Below are 22,507 nucleotides of genomic sequence, written 5' to 3'. Positions count from 1 at the left end.
GAAAAATAAAGGGAGTGAGATATAATAAGAATAAGATAACTCAGAGAAGTAACTAAACTCAGTTTTATTTTCTTAAAGTCAACAGTTTTCTTCCTCATGTCTTGTTTCTTAATACTTAACACACTGTATTACTGTTTGTTTGAATAATTCACTCCCTCCGCCCCATCCTATAAGCTCCATGAGGACACTGAAGGTTGTTTTGTTAGTCTTAAAACTGTGTCTGCCCAAGCATTCAATGATTTGTTTAATGCATCCATATATAGATTAATAATTCATTAAAGTGAGTGCTAAACAAAGTACGAATTTTCTTAAAATTTCTGTTCTTGTGGATTTAATGGAATGAATATGAAAAACATAGACATTAATAAAGGTATTAATATTCTAGTTAAAATAGAAACTGTTAGGCATGAATCGGTGCTATTCTATTAATATTATAACAGATAAATAAAGAATAATATTGTCATAGGGATGGGGCATGGCAGAGATCTATGTCAAATTACCTTACAACAAAAATGCCCAAAGAGATTTTGAAAAATTTCTGTATATCCTTCAAACATTGAAGTGACTAGAGATTTGCCCTTTTATTTTCTAGGCAGTGTTAGAATACTTCTGAAAAATCATCAATATGTCTAAACAATTTTTATGTATTCTGTTTTAATCAATCACAGTTTTATTTTACCACACACACAAAAAAATCCTGTGGTAATATTTAAACTTGAAACGGGCTCAGGAGAAAACTGCCAAAACCTTATTACTTTTTGTTTGCTATTCTGTATTTGAGGGAAGTTCTACCTTAGAAACTTTTTTTCTCCAATGAGAAAAACAAGGTGTACTGGCAAAAGCAGCAGTCTTCTCTTGATGCTCGTACAAAGAAACTTGATTTTTTTAAAAGCTTCTTCTATGGTATTGGGGAAAAATGACATAAATGAATGTGCAATGACATCATTGCACAAAAATATTAACACCCTGTATATGAGCAACAGAAATTCTTTAATGCATTTCTGATTTTTAAAATCTCAGAAAATAAAACAACATATGTTGTAAGCCCTGATTTTGTTATAATTAAACTTCTTAAAACACTTTCATGAAAAATAGAACATTCAAACTCATGAGCAGAAATAAATCATTTTGACTGGGTTTCCTCTCCAGCCTAGCACTCTCCTTTCTGACTTCCCCATTATTTACTGTTTTTTTTTGGTTTGTTTGTTTCCAGGGATGTTTCTGCTAAGCCTTTGAGCGCTTACACCATAACTATATGAGGCAAATAATCTTAGAACATACAATATCCTACAAATATCCCAAATATGACATTAAAGTATAATGCAACAGGTAGATAAATTATTTTGTATAAAAACAGTTACATTGTATAGTTATATTGAACATGAATATTTTATAAACACACTAAAATAATACAAGATATGAAAAACTCTTTCAAAGTTAATAAGTTAATCACTGCATCAACTGTGCCCCTAAAACTACAGCTTTGCTTCTAATTCCTTTGAAGATTATTAGCAATTCAAACATATTACTACAAATTTTATACCAGGAAGCCCATCATATTTAATCTGATACAGGTTCCCACTTCATTTGTTTCTCTAAATTCCTCAAAAAAGAACCATAAAAAGGAAATAAAAGTAGAAGACATACTTAAATATGTCATTTGTACATCTACATCTTCATGTGTGCCTTTATTTCCTGCTATAAGTATCTCAAGAGTAAGGACCATCACTTATTTGAATGGATTACATAAAGGTTCTTCCACAGAAATGGGGAAAAATGAAAAAGTTTCTGTGATGATTTCTTACTAATGGGCATTCTAAATGATTAAATCAAATATGTAGCAATATATTATACAGAAACATGTTAGCTTTGGGCATCTAAGTTATGAATCTGACCCAATGTGAAATAAATATCCTTGTCACCTCATGGAGGCAGGTGAACACTAGCCATTCATTCACTTCTTGAGGGCTCTATTGTGAATACTTCAAATAGGACATGGGTTTGGTATTTTCTTTAATAAGCTTCCTCTCTGTCCCCTTAGACAACAGAGGGCAGGTAAAATATTTTCGAAATCTAGAGAATACCCAATGTGCATATGCCAACTTGATTAAACATATGGAATACATACTTGGAGAAAAGCCAACTGGCGACCTGCTTGAGTCATCTAAACACCCAAGCTGAGAGGGGTTAACATATAAAGATCAGCTTTGGACTTTGAAGTTTTCTGGTCTTCATTTTACCTAATTAAGACAAGATTTAATAATCAAACCACTGTACAAACATGTACCTAAACGTATAGGTTTGTTTCTAATTTTGGGAAGAATTCTTAACAGATTCATAGGAATCAGCTCCACATGGGAAAAGGTCTCTGATAAGATTTGCTTTTCTCATTGCTAAGATGCAAATGCCTGCTTTTCATCTGAGTTTTATCCAGTGTGACTGAGGTTAGCATCTGCCTGTCAAAATCTCGAGTTTGATATTGAAAAGGAAAGATTCTGATATTAGCATACCATCTGAATCTGAAACAGTGGCAATTAGTTAATTAAAAAAAAAAAACATATTCCAAAATATTCTTAAAGGTATTCATAGAAACCATTTGCAGATCACAATTTCAAAGGGAACAATTTACCTACTTTAACCATAGTAGAATATATACATTCATGTGTTTCTAAAAAATAGAATCAAGTGTAGCAGAAAAGTCTATCTACTATCTAATACTAGTTTTATAAACAAACCTAATTCTAGATCAAAACAATGTAAGGCAAAAAATAAGATCTCTAATCTTCCCTCCCACCTACATTTCTTGCACTAAACACTGGACAATTTTTCAAGTATACTTAATAATTTTAAGTTGTGCTGAAAGACCACAAAAAAAGAAACCCAACTCTATCATAATATGGAAAACATATGCAGAGTCACATACAAGTCAATAAGTATTTTGCCATTAGTCAGAGAAGGAAATTCGCTCTCTGCTGATGACACTGATTTGATATAAAATAATTTGATACGAAATAATTTAATAAATTTAGCAAAGTGCTACAGCAATAAAATAGGCATTATCTAATAACACAGAAAGAGTCTGCAATGTATAGTACAGCGTTAGAGAGTGTCCGCCGCCAGCCACCACCCTATCTCCAGCACCCCAATTCCACACATACTTTTGCTACTTTGAGAGCGGCAAAGGACTAGGCTGGAAGAACTTCTGTTCAGAAGCATGGTGTTCAACCCATGCTTCCTTCATGTCTCTGCCCTTGTTATGATGGAGGCTTAAAGAAGAGAAAAAATCCAGCAACACTTGTAATAAAACCAGCACATGGTAAATACCCTTTTCCCCTACTGCCATTAGAAAGATATTAGGCATCTGCCCATGAGAGTTTACTTTGTTTTGTTTGTTTCCTACATCATAGTACAACAAAGTTATTACTAAGCCAGGTTTTAGCTATCCATTTATCAGTAAACAAAGTATGAGTTTGCGATATAATGCCTCTCATGCCTCTGGAACATATTTGTAGATGATATAGCACAAAGGCAAGGGAATAGAATCTTAATACTCAAGACCTTAATATTTTCCAGCAATTTTCCAGAAATGAGAAGATGGTGCTTTTTTAAGCCTACCACAGCAAATAATAGTGGAGAAACTGTCCCAGACCAGGTTCTTTAATATCACTTTGCTTATGAATTCATAGAAAATGCTTTACTGGCCTGTCTGATATTGCACTGCAATCACTGTTTCTTTATGGTTGCCTCAGCAGGAGAGCTCCTAAGGATGTAGTATCTGTCCATTTTAGCAACATTGGGGTTTCCAGGAAGAAATGATCACCAGTTTCTGAGAAACTACTCCAAAGGCTTATTGGAATGAAGTGGGGCATATGCAAAAATAAATGTAACACAGATGCATACAAGTTGCTGAGAAGTGCCTTACTGGCTAACCTTGGCCTATCTGCCATCATCTGTAAAAACTTTTTGACATGTCAACACACTACATTCAAGTCTGCCTCAAACATTTTCTGCAACAATAAAAAATAAGGCTCCACATATACATATATATATATATATATGCGCTCATATGGGCTTGTATACCAAAAGAGATACCTGATCTTAAAGATCTTACTAATCTATCATATCAATTTTGCTACACATGTCTCATGAACATAATGGTGGTTAAAACACTGACATTGTGATGGTGTCCTTGAACCCAGAAAGCAGGCTTAGGATGATCACATCCTTTTTGCTGTGATTCCCATCAGCATTCCTTTTATATACCCATATCACTAAAGAGATCCCCAATATCCAAACTGGTGGCTAGTACATTTTGACTGGGCTTGGAGGCTTACTTTGTTCATGTGGATCTGCTGCTGGTATTGCTTCTGCTTCTCCAAGAATTGCTGGTGTTGCTGTTGAATGACAAGCTGAGCCAACGTACTCTGAGGCAAAGGTGCAGACTGGGTTCTGTTCAGAGGTCTATGACGGGGCAATTTGTGTGTACCTCTAATGCCAGGTGAAATTCTCTCTTTAGTTGCCAAGGGAGACTGAGGATGTAAGGGAACTCCACCTGAAAAAAACCATATATATATGCATATGTGTGTGTATACACACACAACACACACACAATTCTAAGAAAAGATAAGAAGCCAAAGAAAATAGATACATAGTATAAACCATAAGAAAATTAGTGAATTAGTGATGCTACCAGGCAAACATTAGAAGAATAGGACAAGTGTGGGAAGACAGAAATGTCAAGGCACTGGACAGGTGCACATCTGACTGTATGACTCACCATAATCTAGTCTGCTATGAATAATGGTTAAATAAGATGCGTCCTCCTACCCCAACTAGATCTAAAGGAATAAATAAAGATGATAGCCTTTCCCACAGTACCAGGTATCATGGAGACTTTGGATAAGACTGTGGATCCCTATCAGGGTCTTAAGTAAAAGAGACATTATCCTGAATGACTAACAAAATAAAACCCTAAAATGACCTGCAAATGGTGCCATAATGAATTACCAGCCACAAGAAGCTTTTGCTGTCGCATTTGTTCTTTCAATAATAAATGCTGCAGGAGAGCCTGGTGGCTGCTGTTGGGTGGCTTTCCCTCTAAAGTGACGTGAGGGTGGCTGGAAGATGCCGGGATGCTGCCCCCATACTGCCCAGGCAGAGCAACACCTTGCCTAAGCGTCTGCGTGTCACACTTCTGCTTTTCTTTGAGTGAATTCGAAGCCTGTGTTGAGAAATAACAAAGATGTTAAATACTCTTTCATCCATGTGGGTCACTGGGTCTCTAAATCTTAGACAAGTTTCCTATGCTGTAGCTTCCCAGAACAAAAACTCCATCTTACCCAATAGCTGAGCAGGGAAAATGGACCTTTTAAACTAACTCAATTCAAAAAAGAAGGAATAAAAATAGGGTTGGAGCACCGAAGACAATTTAATATTGTCATTGTATTGAATATAAAAAGTTTATTTTAATTAAAATCAAAAGTGATGCTACACACAAAATTTTAGATGGAAAGAATAAATTCAACAGATATATTGTACATGATGATGACTACAAATAACAATATATTGTACATGTGAAAATTTCTCAGAGAATAGATTGAATGTTCTCACCATAAAAAATAAGTATGTAAGACAATGCATATGTTAATCAGCTTAAGTCACTCCACAATATGTACATTTATCAAATCATCATGTTGTAAACCACAAATATATGTACATTTTATATGTCAATTTAAAAAACTGCTTATTAAGTGGAAGGTACATTTCTAAAGTATTTTAATATACACTGTTTAAGTTAAAGGCATCCTGGAGAGGTAAAATTTATTCAGACTGTATCATGGGGATTAAGGAGCTGGAGATAAGATGTACTGTAATTTTGGAGTTGCAAGGGAAAGAAACAAATCACCCTTTCTCTACATGTTTTCTAATAATTTCACAGAGCTATAAGTATCCAATGTTTAATTTTTTAAATTAAATTCTTAAAATAACTCAATGAAAGGAGGTAAAGATATGCAGAAATTTGATTTAAACATTTTATATTAATTCATAACAGATTGCCAAATCTCTAAATATTGAAAATGACACTCCAGATATTTTGTATAATAAGCTACAAGTGAAATAAGATATCAAATAAAAATGCTATTAAGTACTTGAAATGTATAATAACACAGTAATAAGGCAATAACAATTATACCATCAATCGCAATAATGAATTATCCTATTCAAAGAATTTAATGAATGGTGGTCATTTTGCTATTATAAAAGCAGGACTCTGATACCTCAAAATTATGTGGCATGTTTCTTTTCAAAACTCATGTTTCATCTTTCAAAATTGCTGTGCACCAGGGAGGCAAAGTAATTTTCAGCAATGGAGAAATTGAAGGACAAAGAGGTAAGTGGTTTGTCTGAGTCACAGAGCAAGTCAATGCAATGTTTAATCTAGAGGTGATTCCTTGTCCTGGCCACTTTTCCTTAAAATTTCCCAGTATTCAGTGGAGAAGTGGAATACTAGAGATCCCTTTGGCAAAGCAATGCTAAACTTGAAAAATTAATTGTGATGGCCTCATCCACACCAAAATGGAAGCAAGGAAAAATGAAACTTTAATCCAAACCACATTGGTTTATCCATCCAATGGTACCAAATCGTATTACCTTTGAAATATTAAATGGTCTGGCTTTAGTACTGTACTTGGTCCTTTGGGAAAAAAATTTTCCCTGACCACATTAAAAGTGGTTCATGTGTGAGTTATTGAGAGGAGTGGCTTAGAACATACAAAAATAAGTAAAAATAAAATGCCTATTCATGTGTCATAAGAAGTTTTTGAGTTGGTATTTACTTATCATTAGAAGAGACAGGAAATAGAAATGGAAGGAAAATAATTTTTAATTAGTGATAACTGTGAAATATTATCCATGAATGTTTATTTTTAGTTTCATTCCTAATTCCCTTTTTTTTGTTTTTCATTTCATTTACAATTGTTTCATGTAGAATTTTAAGAGCATAGCTGAATTCAGTACTTTCAATGCTTTCTTGTACAATCCCCAGATACAAGACAACATCCAAATTTTGTTTTATCCTTATTGGTATAAGAACACAGTACCACAGAAAATGACATTATAGTCTATTGAAAATATCAGATATTATAAGATATCTCTTAGGTTGATTTTAAAATATGTATTGAAATTATGTATTGAACATACATGTGAATTTGACACATTTGACTCAGTGGAAGACTTGAAGGTAAAGACTGGCAAAATTAGTGATGAGGGTTAGCATAAATTTCTCTTTAATGTATCATATGACCCCTGTGTACATACAATTTAATTAAGTAACATTTTAGAGATGAATTATTCTGGATAAGGCCCACATATTTTTTTACAACTAAAGCTGATACTGTTTAGTGAATATGAATAATATAATTATTGCTATCTTCTGCTAGTATGACAATAAAATTTCAAGTTTAGCACTGCTTTGGCAAAGAGATCTCTAGTATTCCATTTTCTCTGCTGAATACTAGGAAATTTTAAGGCAAAGTGGCCAGGACAAAGAATCACTGCTAGACCTACATTTAACAGTATATACAGTGACTGCTTTCTTTCCAAAAGAGCCTATTTCAGTTGTCAGTAATTTTAAACTAATAGATTCACTTAGAATCTAATGGGAATAGTTTAATACTTTTCTTAGAGAGTTTTTCCAGATACATATTATTCAGTACCAGAGAGTCAGTAACTTAGATTCCCAAAATAAAGTCATTCACAAAATAAATTCTCTAAACATATGCTGCTGTGCTTTCGAAGCTGTACCTCTCAGCACTACCCTGGCTTGTGTTCCAGGTCTGCCACTAACTGGCTCTGTGATCTTGTGCTTTAAAACTCTCCAAGTCTCAGCTTCTCCTTCTGTAAAAACGTGGGCTGTAGTCTCTGTTTCACAGGACGGCTGTGTGGAGTTATTAAAATAATATATCTAGAGAGTGCTTTTCTTTAAAGCTACAAACCATACAAATGTTATTTTTACAAATGATTATGTGAACAAGGATAATTCTGGTTTGAAATTAAATGGAATGTCTTTGAACAACAGAGCAAATAGCAAACAATGAAGGAGATGCTGGCTCTACCAGGTTTTTTTAAAGTATAAACATATAGAAAAATGAAAGAGAGTTCCCAATATTGCTTGGTTCTATTTAGGCTGATGCTGTGCAATGACTTACATTGAGCTGGGATGGCACTGCAGGAAGCCCCAAGGTAATGTTGGGCAAAGAAGGAGAGGTATAAAGACTGAGCAGGTTCATGGAATCTTCATGAATTAAAATGCGTTGCTGTGAAACCATTTGCTGTTAAAAAAAAAAAAGAGGATAATCTCAAAATATCACAGTATCAAAAATTTTACTGTAAAATGTTCGCATTTCAGAAAATGGGTCTTATCATAATTGAATAATGATTTTAAGTATTTATTTTATGACTTCTGTATCCAAAAGTTACAATGTAAAATTTAAATAAAAGATTTCTTCCTCAAACATAGTTATAAATCTGAATAAAGGGCATCTATGTACATTTTTTGCAAATTCATTTATAAAATTCCGGCTATATGAAATACGATCAGCATATTTGTCAACTGTTGATAAAGTACAATGATGAAATTGGATAATTCTGATTAGTGTGTCTACTTCTTTTGTATTACTGAGTAGAAAAAAATGTATATAATGCCACTATAGTCATTATCTTCATCTGATTCTTCATTTAATGTCATTTTATTGATGGGAAAACTGACACAAGAAAAATCTTAGATTAAATATCACATATAGGGTTTCCATAGTAATCACATCTTTTTTACTATAAACATTTATGAACAGACAATTGTGTGTGGCATATTTTTAGATCATTCATATTCAGAAGCTAATGTTAAATGTTAAAATGTTATGAGTCTTATGCCACCAATAGCCTTCATTTACACTTAAATATTCTGAACATTTTGGCATCGCTGTGCTTTTTACAACAAATACCTTCTTTTAATCCATTACTGAGAATCATGTTTTCCCACATGTGGCCTAATATGGTTGGTTGAATTACATTTTCTGTTTAACTCTTGCTTCCCTCCCAGAACTTTTATACAATAAGAGTTACAAAGGTCTTATTAGACTAAGGAACTCTGGCCTGATATGGTCCCCAAGGGAACAACATCCCTGAAAAAGAATACTCCATGTAACAGTATGACACAGTGACTGCTTTCTTCCCAAACAAAAAGCATATGGGACTCCAATAATAGACCACCTCCAAGAGGGATATTGCACACACGGGCTTTGACTAAAGTAAATATAATAACTTGTCAAGCATGTTTGGGGGAGCTGTAGATTTTCCCCTGGACAAACCTGGGATATCAATTAACTGGGGAAAATATCATGTGCTAATACAATGCAACCTCAGAATGTCACTGAAGAGTGATGCATCACCAAAACACAGGATGTTATTCTAAAACATCATCTCAATCATACGTTTGTTTGGAGATGAGTCCTAGTCTTAACATAATAAGAGCAGAGGGTTAAATGTGGAGTTTTCTCATTGCAACTTGGAACTCAAAGCTAGTTCAGATTTTGTTACTTTTTAAAGGAGCATGTCAGATATCTGTGCATGAAAATCAAGAGGTATGTTGAAAGCAATAACATTACATTGACTTTATATGCAACCCTTTAAAAAATTAGTTGTCTAAGTGACATAGCATGAAGATTGTTGGGAAAGATTTTAAAATTACAATGTGTGGGGTTGCAGTTTTATATTGTGAGCTATCAGACAAAGTTGCATACTTACTATAAACAAAAAGGGAAGCTACTGTTTTGCTCATACAAATAAGAAGCTTTTCACGAAAATTTTAAGTATAGAAAACATACCTGAACAAGAACAAAAGGAACATAAAAGGAAGTAAAAATATTTTAACTAGCTTACCGGCAGTAAATCGTAATTTGAAATAAAAGGATATTTTATTCACTTATCTGCATTCATTGAAAAGAAAACTGTGGAAAAATAAGCACTTTAAATAGTGTATAATATTCATTCAAGGTTGTATCTGCTCACAGCACTGAGATATGGACTAGGGGATTTGACATGGACTGGGAGAGTGGCACAAAAAATACCATGGACCTCACAAAAGAGTTTTCCTTGTTTCCCAGAGATAATTTCTGTGATATCCCCCCACCTCATCACAGGAAGCAGACTTAAACTAAAATGAGAAATAGATATCTTCTCAGACGTATGGGAAGCAGCAGCACACTGGCTGCTCACACTGGCTTTGACTAAAGCGAAGATATTTGGGGACAGTCTTACTCTGGGATTGCAGATCCCTGCAGTTTCCTGTAAAAGCTGAGTGGCTCCATTTCCTCCAGCAGTGTACTGATATTCAGCACCTACCATGTGCCAAGCCCTGGGCCAGGAGTTGTTGGAGATTAACCTATTCTTCACAGGGACTCTCAAGCTACCATTATGCTCATGCTGTTGATGAGGAAACTGAGTCATTTCCCCAATTCTGCTTCTGTGTGGGACCAGCAACAAAACCTTTAAACTGACCAAGGCTATGAGATTTGTTGACAGTTGCTGCTACAGGGAGTACAACTCTGCAGCCACTGCGGGAGGACAGGGGAACCACAGAAAAGTAGAGGGAATGGTGGCCGCTTTGGCGAAGAGGAAGCAAACACAGGCTCTGAGGCTCAAGGGAGAAATAAAGGAGTGCAACTGGGAGTCAGGGGACTTGGGCATGAGAAAAAAGCCCCGGTGACTTTATAAATCTTCAAGTCATGAAGACAATTCTTTTTTTTTTTTTTTTTTTAGGAAACTTTATATACTAGACACTACGTAGCTAAAGAGTAACTCTATTATTGCCCAAATAAACTTTATGGAGACAATTCTTAATGAAGCAAGGAAGGTTCTGTGTCCCCCAAATCTGCTAGGCATAGTTGGTTCTTCCCAAAGACTCTAATCAGTATATCATCTCCTAGAAATTTCAGGGACCCAGACCTTGCTTAGCTTATCTCCTTAGATTACAAATAAGGAAAGAGGCACAGCATCTTTGTAGACTATCAAGGTCTAGAATGACTTCAGAGAATTGAAAAACTATTTCCCTCAAATTATTTTCTTTAAATATAGCTTTCCTCAACTATGCTTTTTGATAGGAGCCATCTATCTGTTCCACATTTATCTCTTAATAAGACCTGGAGCCATAGTCTACACTGCTGAATAGAGACACACTTGAAAGTCAGAATAACAAATTTTGAGGGCTACCATTCCCCTGAGACAATGAAAGATGCTGACTTCTTGCAAGGCTGGAAGACCATCGCACCTTAGCACTGCAGTGAGCTCACAAGTGTTATCAGGCAAAGCCAGGATTCTTCCAGGAAGCAGTTTTGAATCTGGCCCAGTCCTTAAATCAGTGCTGTGCTAAGATGCCAATACTTCACAGTTGAGAACATAAGAAAGATGGTTTTAATCTGAAAATTTTTCAGAACCAAAAATTTTTATTGTGGTTAGATAAAATGAAAATAGTAAATGTAAGAATGTGTATTGTTTAACCTTCACAAAACAATTAATGAGTAACTTTTCTGTGTTAGATTAATGGTGTTGAATGCTAGGTATATAAAGATGTCCTATAACACACTAATTCACATGGTAGTTAGGTGCACAGAAAAGTGGACAACTAACTCTTTGACTTGTGATAATTACTTTAATTAGAGTAGGGTTAAAATACTTCAATGGCTAAGCAAAGAGGGTCGATTTTAAACCAGGCTTTGATGAATAAATGGCATTTCGCCAGAAGGAGCATTATGTTAGGACAACAGATATGAAATGGGCCAGGTACTGGGGTAGGAGTGGCCCACTCACATTTTACGAAGGCTCTTCTACATCTTATTTAATTTCTCTCCTATCAATGGGAAGGAGATCTCATATATAATATTTGTAATTCAAATGAATACAAAGCAGTAGACTCAAACATTATGTCTCTCAATAGAGCTATTTATGTGGGAATTGAAATTAAGCACTAATTTCATTAAAAGACTCAGAATCTGTTCCAAAAGAGACACTGGCTAAAATTAGAAAAATGGACAAAGTCAAATGTTACAGGGATTTAGAATGGTAAAAACTCACACATATTGCTTGTGGGACAGTAGACTAGTACAGTAATCCTGTTGAACTTTAAAGCAAAATAATTATACTGTTTACCATGACCAGTGATCACTTTGCCGGGAATTCTAACTTCAAGAAATTCTTTCATTAAGCTGTAGGATGATGGGCCACGGTATATACTGAAGAACACCAGGACATCTACCTCAGGAATCAATATGCAGCAACGCCCACCATGGATTTTTATGGTGATTAAAAGCATACCATTAGATTTCTGTATCCGTAAAGACATGGTGTCTGGATCTAAAAACACATGCTTAGCGATAAATGCAAGAAAATTGAATGACGCAGATAACATTGGGCCATTTATATCCCATTAAAACTCATGAATGCAAAGCAAAAAATACATACAATATAAAAATGCATATAATCAAAAACACAGGAGAGAATGACTGCCTATGGGAGCAAGGAAAATGAAAGTGGGGAAAGGAGATAGAAAGAAAGGGAGGAAGGAGAGAAGGGAGGGACAGAGAGAGGAGAGGAAGAAATAAAAGAAGATAAACATTTTTCTTACTCTTAAAAAGACAAAAAAAGTCAACGATAGCCTTTGACAGAATTCTAGTTATACTAGTTATATAAATAATTACCTATTTTCCTTTTTTTTTTTTTTAATAGACAAGATCTTGCTCTGTCACCAGGCTGGATGGCAGTGGTGCGATCAAGGCCCACTATAACGAACTCTTGGGCTCAAGCTTCCAATTAATGTTCCCCCCCCCCACCGCCCTCCGTAGAGACAGTCTTTCTATGTTGCCCAGGCTGGTCTTAAACTCCAGGCCTCAAGTTATTCTACCACCTCAGCTTCCCAAAGTACTGGGATTATAGGTGCGAGCCACAATGCCCAGCCAATACTCACTCATATTTTAAGACGCTCACAGAATATAAGGATATAGAATTTTCAGTTTACTCTATGTTCCAAATTATGTACAGTATGCATGAGAATCAGAAAAAGAAAAAAATATATATGTATATATATACACACACACAATTTTGATGAGGAGCAGCCTGGACTTGTGAAATGAAGTCTGGTCTAAGTGTCTTATACTTGAGCTCTCCCACTCTCGGGCTTGTAACTCTGGCCTGCACCCACCTTCCCAGGACTTCAGAGCCTTCAGCCTGAGACTGAAGTACCTTTGCCCAGCTCTGTCAGGTAACATGTGTGTCTACTAGAATGGGATACAGGAAGACATGCTTAGAAGTGTCAGTCAGCTTTGGCTTTACAGGGTCCCAAGTCCCTGAATCCAGGCTATCTAAAAAGAATATAGCCACATTTTAAAAAAGAAAATCTTAATAATTTAATGTTTTGCTACAGTTTTCAGGATTTTTCAAGATTGTATTTATTTTCTAGTCTCTTTCAGCTAGCTCATAGAAAATTAAAATCTCCATGTAATTAAAAAAATTCTTGAGGCAGTAGAAATCTCTCAAGTTTTCATTTTACTGGACATCCAAGAAGGTGTTACTATAAAATAGTAAGACATATTGTGAGACCAAAAACACAAAAAAGGAAAAGAAAAAATCATTTGACAGAGTTTAACATTTGAAAGGCACTGATGTTTTGCTAAAGATCTTGCTTTAAAATATTGACTCATGTTATTCCTAGTAAATGATTATTTTGTCATAGCAACCTCCTTTTCCTGAGGTAGGGGGTGGGGAACATGTTTTATTTGCTGCTATCTAAAACCACAGTTCTACACCCACTCAGAAGAGAGTATAACATTTACAGCAAATGTCACAACAACTATTATGAAACAACAGGCAGATGAGTCATGTGAGATTGGGGCAAAACAAGTGACATTACAGATGATTTTAGAATATTAGAATCATTTTTTTAAAGCATTTGTATCTGCTGGAAAAATTATTTAAAAAATAGCATAGTGGAGACAGCCACTAATGTTCAACTAGAAATAAACCAGCAGCTTGGCTACTGTTAAAATAGCTATCAAATAAATCTTCTGAATCTAAAGTAATAGTGTTGATATCCATGGAAACATATTTGAACCCACAGTCCCACAGTATTAACAATAAAGTAACTAGATAGGTAAAGACATCTATGACTGGAGTTGGAAATAGAAACTCCTGAGGTTTCAGCTCCCCAACCAAGTTTACAAATGAGTAAAGCAAGTAGCTCCAACAATCTGAGTTCTGGGACTGAGCATATGTAGGAAATAGAAGAAATGGAACAGAAGTGGTCAAAGCAGATGGAGACTCACTCTCACATGAGAGCTGCTGGCTTGAAGACAAACATGCTAATGAGTTTTCCCTACCAGGAGTCAGTGTTGATAATAATAACAAAAAATGAACTTTTTTCTGAGCATCACAATTTACCACCTGCCTTCCAAACACTGATTTCTTAAAAACAAAGCTGCTGGTGTAGGTATTACGATACTATCTTCTGCTAGATCAGGAATTTGAGGGTCAGGAGAAGTCTGGCAACTTGACCATTGAAGACAAGGTACCCGGTTTTAGAGCCAGGTTCATGCCTAGTCTTCTGAATGGAACACCCATACATTCCACCACAATGTGCTATTTCCTGAACCTCAACTTATGAGTAAATTCTCCTCCTACTTCTGTCTTCCCTTTATCTAAATTAGGCAGGACATGTGAATTACAAGACAGAAAATTTCGTTTTCATCTAGGACTCAAGATCTTTAGATACAGCCTGACTTTCCTACTTCTGAACCATCACAATGGGATAAAATCCCATTCATTTACATGGGCTCTGAAAGAATTCGGTAACATGCTTTTCTACTTACAGGCCATGAAATAAAGACTTCATTCAAATACACACCATTTAAATATAAAAACTCACTAGCGTTGCTTAAGGAAAAATAGTAGAATAAGCCTGTTGTGTAAATGGTAAAGTATGCAACCATTTTTTAGAGGGCAATATGTTATGTAAATAATTCATACACCCAAAGTATTTGTTGGTATGAAATCCCGTACTACTATTAATCTTTGGAGACATCTGTAAAAATCATCCTAAATTCTAAATGATGGTTACTCAAGTATAGCTGAGCATTTTTTTTTCCTCCTTTATCCAGTTTGGGTAGAAACATTTAGTGCTACAAAGCTAGGATATTAATTTGCTGACAGTCTTAGTCTAAATTCTGCTGTCTCCTCACCTATCAAGAATGAATTACACTACAGATCTCTGTAAATGCAATATAGCAGAAAACCACATGTTAGCCATCAGGATTGCATTTTTTGTTCTGGGCCACAGAGAGGCTACCCATCAGTGCATAAAGGTCTGCCCACCTGGCCTTTTGGATCATAGTTCAGGCACACAATTAATTCATTATGAGGTAAGTCACTGCTTGCTTTTGAACTCATCTTTCCAGATCTGGAGGTGAATGTCCTGTCACTGACCTGAAGAAATACCTCTACCCTTTTAAACTCCATTAAATCACATTTCCTTCTGTTTTGTTTTGCTTTTCTTTTTTTTTTTGTTTTTTAATGACGGTGAAAGAAAAGGTTTGCAGTGAGAGAATATGTTCAACAATAGCTGAAAAGCTAGAGCACCTAAACAGATGATTTGTGGCAAGTTATGGCTTTAGATATATAAAACAGATTAAAACAGCATAAGCAAAATCTTTTAATTTACATTCTTCACCAATGCACACTCCTTGGTTGTTCCAATATGTTGTACTAAATACAATATGCAGATATATATGTATTCACAATGAAGGAATATACATATCTTCTTCTTTAGTAACTATCAAATCATGTTTCCCCCTCCTTCCCACCTAAAGGTAATCATCATGCTAAATTTTGTGTTCATCACTCTCTTGCCTTTTAAAAATATTACTACATATTATCAAACGAAGTATTATATTACTGTTTCCGAACCTAATAAAATGCTCCTATGTTGTAAGTGGTCTTCAGACACATTGCAATGACAATGCGTTTCTGATAATCATACATGTTGCTGAATGTAGCATTGTGTATTGTTTTCATTTTTCAAAGGCACAAAATCCATCCAGGGACTGATTAGAACCCAGATCCTTTGGTGCTTTCATAATTACTAAGAATCATATTCTTCATACTGAGAGATAATAACCTACAGATTTTTGAAAAAAAAAATTGTGATCAAGTTGTTCTTTTCCTGAACATTTACTAAAGAGTTGCAGAGAATGGACCAATATCCAGGTATAACTACACTAACAAACAGATGCTATCCACAACTAACGTCCAATAATTCCACTTACATCTCTGGTCACAAATATAAACAAAGTATTTATTCAATCTGCTATCATGTTTTTGAAAGGATAATGGAAAACAGAAAGAGGAATGACAGGATAATAAGAAGTAAGAAATAGATGCGGTACCTGAAGACCATGTAGAGGCCAGAATTACTATTCTTTAAATAGCTGAAAATGGTCATAAATGACAGCATCTAGATATTTGGCTCATATTCCTTGGAAATTTATTTGAGGAAGATTTTTGAAATCTAGAAAGACGGCATATTCCTCCAGGGTGGGGTTTCCTTGCTTTGTACACACTCACAGCATCAAATGTGGGGCCACGTTAAGTCAACAGCTTGAGGTTATGTGATTTGGGCTACAGATCTACACGAGGACTAGCTTGTGCTTTCAACATCTGAGAGAGAGGACCTGCCCTCTTCTCTGCTCCACATCAGACAGCAGGGGCAGGGTGTTGGGGGGACAGAGCAGTCAGAGGGACAGTCAACTCACCAATGTAGCATAGATATGGGCCTCTGGGATGTCAGCTTAGTTTCTGGAGGGTCTCCTATAAGATTATCCTCCTTGGTCAGTACTATGCTTTATCTTCTACCTCTTGAGTTTCTGAGGTCCTGAAAACCAAAGCTCAAAACTCGAGTGTGCAAATGTGCTTACAGTAAAACTGATTTTACTGGCTTCAGTCCTTTGCTCATCAGAGATAACTTCTGGATTTATACTCTCACTTATATTTTGACCTGATAATTTCATAACTGATTATTATACATATGCATGTTTGTGTTTGTGTGTATAAAATATATGAAATTACAGAGCAACAGAAACACAGTCAAAATAACTATTTAAAATCAATTGAGTTGCCTCAAGAGACAGTGAAGTGAGCTCCCTATAAGCAGAAGTGTTTTAATGGAAGCTGGATAATCACACAGCAGAAAAGCTACAGAGATGATCCAAGAATAAGAGATTTGACTAGTCCCTTTCTGTCTCAAGATACCATGACTCTATAAAATATAAAGAAAGAAGGATGTTATATATTAGAAGATAACACACCAGCTCACCTGGCATAGAGCAATGCACAGTGAAGAAGGCATAATGACAGGAAAAAAAAATAAGGCTTTCAGTCAATTGTTGATGACTTCAAATCAGCTGATTTCATGAGTGTCTATTTTCAGACTCTTGCCTTTGATAGCCTAATACATTGGCAAATTCTTGCTGACTTTCATATTAACGTTCCTCTTAATCTTCTATCATTGGTTACACTAAATCATGTTACTTTAAACTAGTATCCTTTAATATATGATTCTTCAAGCACAGAGTTTATATCTGGTCATAGAGTTTATATCCCTATTGTGAGGCAAAATGGCAGGAATATAGCAGGTGCTCCATAAAGGTTTGCTCAGTGAAGCTTTACACCCTTTAACAATAATACTGTAATTATTTTTCATCACTTTTCAGTTCAACTGGATAAAATCCACCTCACTAGGTTCTTCTGAGAGTCCTGCATGAGTTGTATTTACTTATTGATGTGTCTACTCTTATTGGCATAACCAGTAACCAAGCAGAATGACTCGTAAGTTACACAATTGTTAGGCAGTGTGCACTGAGGATCACTAACAATGTTTGAGGATTACATTTCAATATTCTTCAAGCCTGGATTGCCTTCCAAATATCTTTGGTTGTCTGATTTATAAATAAGATCAAGTTTACTCAATTCTAACATGAGAAAAAATTATGTAAGAAAAAAACTGATATATATGTCAGCTAATAAATATCAGCTAATAAATATATTTTCATATAGGTTTATAATATTTACATTAGTTAGTAAATATCAATTTTTTTCAACTGGTTTACAATATGTGGAATTGAGTAAACTTCAATTCATAAATATCATTTGGATATTAAAGGTCAACTCAGAAATATCACTTTGAATTAGGCAGCTAATCAGACATTCCATTTTAAAAAGAAACAATAAGGGTCTTACCTCAGCATGAGGGGTAGGGGGCAAAACTGAAGTCTCATTTTCAGTAACACTTCCAGTCGGCCCGTTGTTTGGTGAACTGGGACCAGAGCCTGGAGAACTGCTACTGACTGAGGATTCTGAAAAATATTATGAAGTACAAATGTGTTCATGAGGAACATATACAGATGAACTTTAGTTACTGTAACATGTAACTGGGCATGTTATTTTCCCCCTACATAAATGCAAACAGTATTTCATGAAATAGAAAGAACTAAAAATGTCTGAAATAGTTGTCAATTTTCATACCATTTATTCCCCCTTTGTTTTTTATGGCAAAACATACAACATAGTATTTCAACAGTTTCTAGAGAAGTAAAGATATCCAATTAGAGAGGGTCACAGAAGCTTTGGGTGAGAAAAAATATAACTAAAGAAGGGAATATTTTTCTTACTTGCTTTTTTGCTATTATCGAAAATAACAGTAATAAAGATAATGAACTTGCTCACATCACAAAACAGATTGTTAATACATGAGGTCCAGGCCCACTCCTGTTAGGTTTGAAAAAAAAATTGCTCAAATGCTGTGCTGTAAATTGTTTTTTATTTAATATATTAAAGCTATACCTTATTATAGTGTATACGAGTCAAAGTTATATGAAGAAAATACAATAAAATGTAGAATCTCAACATTGCACCGATGGCCTTGTACAACACCATCAGACTTTGACTCTATTTTCTAGAGGATGAGAAGTTGTCTAAATTTAACATGTAGACTTTTAAATACCAATATAACAAGAAATTCCTTTTAGGAAAAGTTAGCCAACAATAAGACAGATTCCTTATTTAACTCATCCTTTCCTCTTCAGATATGAAATTCACATGTACCTCAACTTATGCAGAAACTAATGCATTTATTGAAACATTTAATCAAAAATATAAGTTTCCGCTTCCTAGAGCTATAACTAGAGAAGTCATCTTATCTAGCCTGGGCAAATTATTTATTCAGCTCTAATTAATTCCTTACCACCTTTTATAGTTCACTCATTTCAAAATTTTCCTAGTTGCCTCATCATTACATCTTGTCAACCCAACTCTGCACAAATGATCTTGCCTCATGCTTTTCAGAGACAGGACTTTTGATATTATTTCCACCAGCATCTTTTTGTTCTCCTCATGATTATGTCATCTGCATTCTCTTTTCCCACCTCAAATGCAAGGCATTTCTCTTCCTCTGTTCTCTCACATATTTAATCTTACCCATGATCCCATCCCCTTAAACAAAATCCTGAAAGGATTTGTTCCATCAGTTAGGTGCAATCTTCAGGCCCTCCTCCTACAATGGAATTTCCCCTCTAGTCTATCAGCATCCTAGTAATTCTTGAGAAGTGGCATGTTCTCACCATGTCCACTCACTTCTTCAAGCCCTGGCAACATAGCTTACCCACTATAACTGCAACTATTCTCTCATATGCCACCACACTTGAAGGACTTTGAGAAAACATTCATCTCCGTATCTTTTGTACAGTGGCATTCTCTATGTCCATGTTTGTCTTTCCATCTCTTTGTTCTTCCTCCTACCAATTCCTAAATTCAGGCATTCACCTAAGTTTGTGGCTTTTTCCCTTTTCTATTTCCCTTGTCAAAGTCACTCAATATCCTGACTTCATATGTCAAGAATTATCTCCTAAGAGATATTTCTTGCCTTTAACTCATAAATTCCAGCCCAAATTCTTCTGAAATAGTAGACATTTCAGTATCCCCTACATATGTGTCAAAGTCAATATATGTATTTTAATATTAGCTGTTTCCTGCTTATCTCTATTTTATCATCACCCTAGTGTCATCTTCACTCTGTCTTTACTACAAATCTAATTAGTTACTAGGTCCTTTTAATGTGATCTTTATACTATCTCTCATCTGAGTCTGACTACAATCATTTCAGTTTAAGGCACTGTTATGTATTCTCATGAACTATAGCAAAAGTCTCCTTAATACTGCCGAATCACTACAATAGTCTCTCAAACCTTTCTTTTAAACTCTTGCAAAAGGATCATACAGAGATAACTCATACCATGTCCCTCTGCTCCAGAATGGAGCCTAATATTATTTTCCACCATTGCCCTTTTTTTACTCTACACTCAGTCAAATTAAATCACCTATTCTCCTTTAATGCCAAATACTTTTCCATTTCATGCTATTTTTTATCCTCTTTCCTTCTATTTTATTGCAGGCCAAATCTCACTTATAAAGTCAAAAGCCTGCCTCATATAACATATGTCCCTCAGAGAACGGGAACTCCCAGTGTCCTGGCAATATTTTCTTGCCCTCTCTCAGAACTCCTATAACTTTCAACTTATATCATAATTATGTATCTACTCAGAAATGCAGTGCCACTGGAAAGGATGTAAGAATTCTAATCTGCCACTTATTCACTCTTGGATTTAAGCAAATTATTAGTATCATAAAATACTTAAACAATTTTCTCACTGCCTTTCTGTCTATATATCTTGTTGACATTTTGATTAATCTGTTTCTTTTATCATCACCACTTAGTTTCCTTTAACAACAACAACAAAAAAATGGAAATTTTAAACATTCTTATAGGAGCTTCTTTTTCCCAACTCCTAACTCTTGTCTTACAATATGACTGATTTCTTGTTGTCTCATTTCCATATCATTTCCATTGCCATATTTTTAAAAAACTACTTTCTTAAACATTCTGTCTTACCCATTTTAAATTATATTATTTATATTATTTTATGATATTCATACTGAAGTATTTCCTTATGTAGAAATTACTGTGATAAGCACTAGAATTCAAGGCAGCAACTATTGTACCAGAGGATTCTACGGCATCAAACTGGATGGGATCTTGGAGAAGGTGGCAACTGATTTTCTGAGATCTCTGAGGTCAGTGTACTGATATTGGAACTGGAGCTTGAAGAAGGGTAGCTAATGAAATAAGGATGCTGGAGTGGGTAGAATGAAAGAGAAGGCACTGCAGACACAGGGAGAGTCAATTTTAACATTTGAAAAGAATGGAACTTTTTGTAGAGGGCAGAAAATACTTGAATTTGAAAAAAAGATGGCAAGTGGGTTCTTATGTCAGTAATGTGGAATGAGTTTGAAAGCAGCTTACACTTTATGAAATGGGGAAGAGAAAAAAACATATAGAGGTAAGAGAATAACAGCAACAGCAACTAAACTGCTATGATGCTATGACAGTCTCTGACTAGACACTAAACATATTTAGTATTAAGATCCAAACAGATCTCATCCAAATTAGATGAAAGTTGGCAGAGCAATGGGAAGGAGTACAAGTGAAGACAGCTGTGTGTCTGTAGTCCAGGGCATCCAAAGAAATTTAAATTAATTACAGCATACCAGTTATAAATATCTACCAAAGCATCCACAAGTCCCAGCTCACTGACTAGAAATGTCCGTCTAATAAATGTACAAGTAACTTTTACAATACATATTGTTTCCTGAGATGAAAGGGTGATTCCTTATCTTACAAAATTAAGAAGATCGTGCCACTGCACTCCAGCCTGGGCAAGAAAACAAGACGCCATCTCAAAAAAAAAAAAAAAATTAAGAAGAGAAATATATTTTAAATTAAGGAAATTTGAGTAAAACTCTGGCAACTCACAATCCTTATAAATAAGAATCATTCATTACTGAGATAGGTATTGAGCTAAATGCCACTGCAATTTGGTATGTAAGAAAAAGCGACTGTATAGAAAAAGGTATAATCAAGAAAACAGAATACAGTAAAACAGAAAAGCTCATTGGCATAAATAAATACGACTTTAGACATTAAGATTATGAAGCAAAATAATATAGCATTATATTCAACTTTTTCTTTTCTAGAAGTTTTTCTGTTATGGGGGGCCTACTAGAAAACCACCTATCTAAATTTACATTAGACACCTGATAGGTTTATAATTCTTTACATTCATTAAAACAAATTCACTCCCCAACTGCCCACCCCCACCAAAGATCTCTATTAGAAAAACTTATGATTTTTATTTGTTAGAAATTACATATAACTCTGGTAAAATAATTGTACTTATTATTCATTTCTTTAATATTTCTTATCCCAAGGAAATATTTCCCATTGAAATCACTAACACTTTTTTTCAGATAAGCATATAAAGGTATCCAGATTAAGAGCCTAAATATTTTTTCCCAAAAT

The 22,507-nt window shown here is 34.9% G+C and overlaps 1 protein-coding gene across 23 annotated transcripts in view; it reads right to left on the bottom strand.

Annotated features, from left to right (window-relative positions):
- HDAC9 (histone deacetylase 9) overlaps positions 1 to 22,507 on the bottom strand; it is a 900,368-nt gene that overhangs the window by 341,723 nt on the left and 536,138 nt on the right. For all 23 annotated transcript variants that reach the window (XM_017526856.2, XM_037737895.1, XM_017526841.2 and 20 more), the window contains 4 exons: positions 18,334 to 18,449; positions 8,208 to 8,330; positions 5,008 to 5,221; positions 4,335 to 4,552 (listed from right to left, as the gene is read on the bottom strand). In XM_017526856.2, coding sequence (XP_017382345.1) covers positions 4,335 to 4,552; positions 5,008 to 5,221; positions 8,208 to 8,330; positions 18,334 to 18,449 — 671 coding nt within the window. The remainder of the gene's footprint in view (positions 1 to 4,334; positions 4,553 to 5,007; positions 5,222 to 8,207; positions 8,331 to 18,333; positions 18,450 to 22,507) is intronic.

This window comes from Cebus imitator, unplaced genomic scaffold (assembly GCF_001604975.1).
Source record: "Cebus imitator isolate Cc_AM_T3 unplaced genomic scaffold, Cebus_imitator-1.0 Scaffold45, whole genome shotgun sequence".
Classification (NCBI taxonomy): Eukaryota; Metazoa; Chordata; class Mammalia; order Primates; family Cebidae; genus Cebus; species Cebus imitator.
Note: the sequence above shows the minus strand (reverse complement) of the source record. Positions and strands in the feature narration are given on the sequence as shown.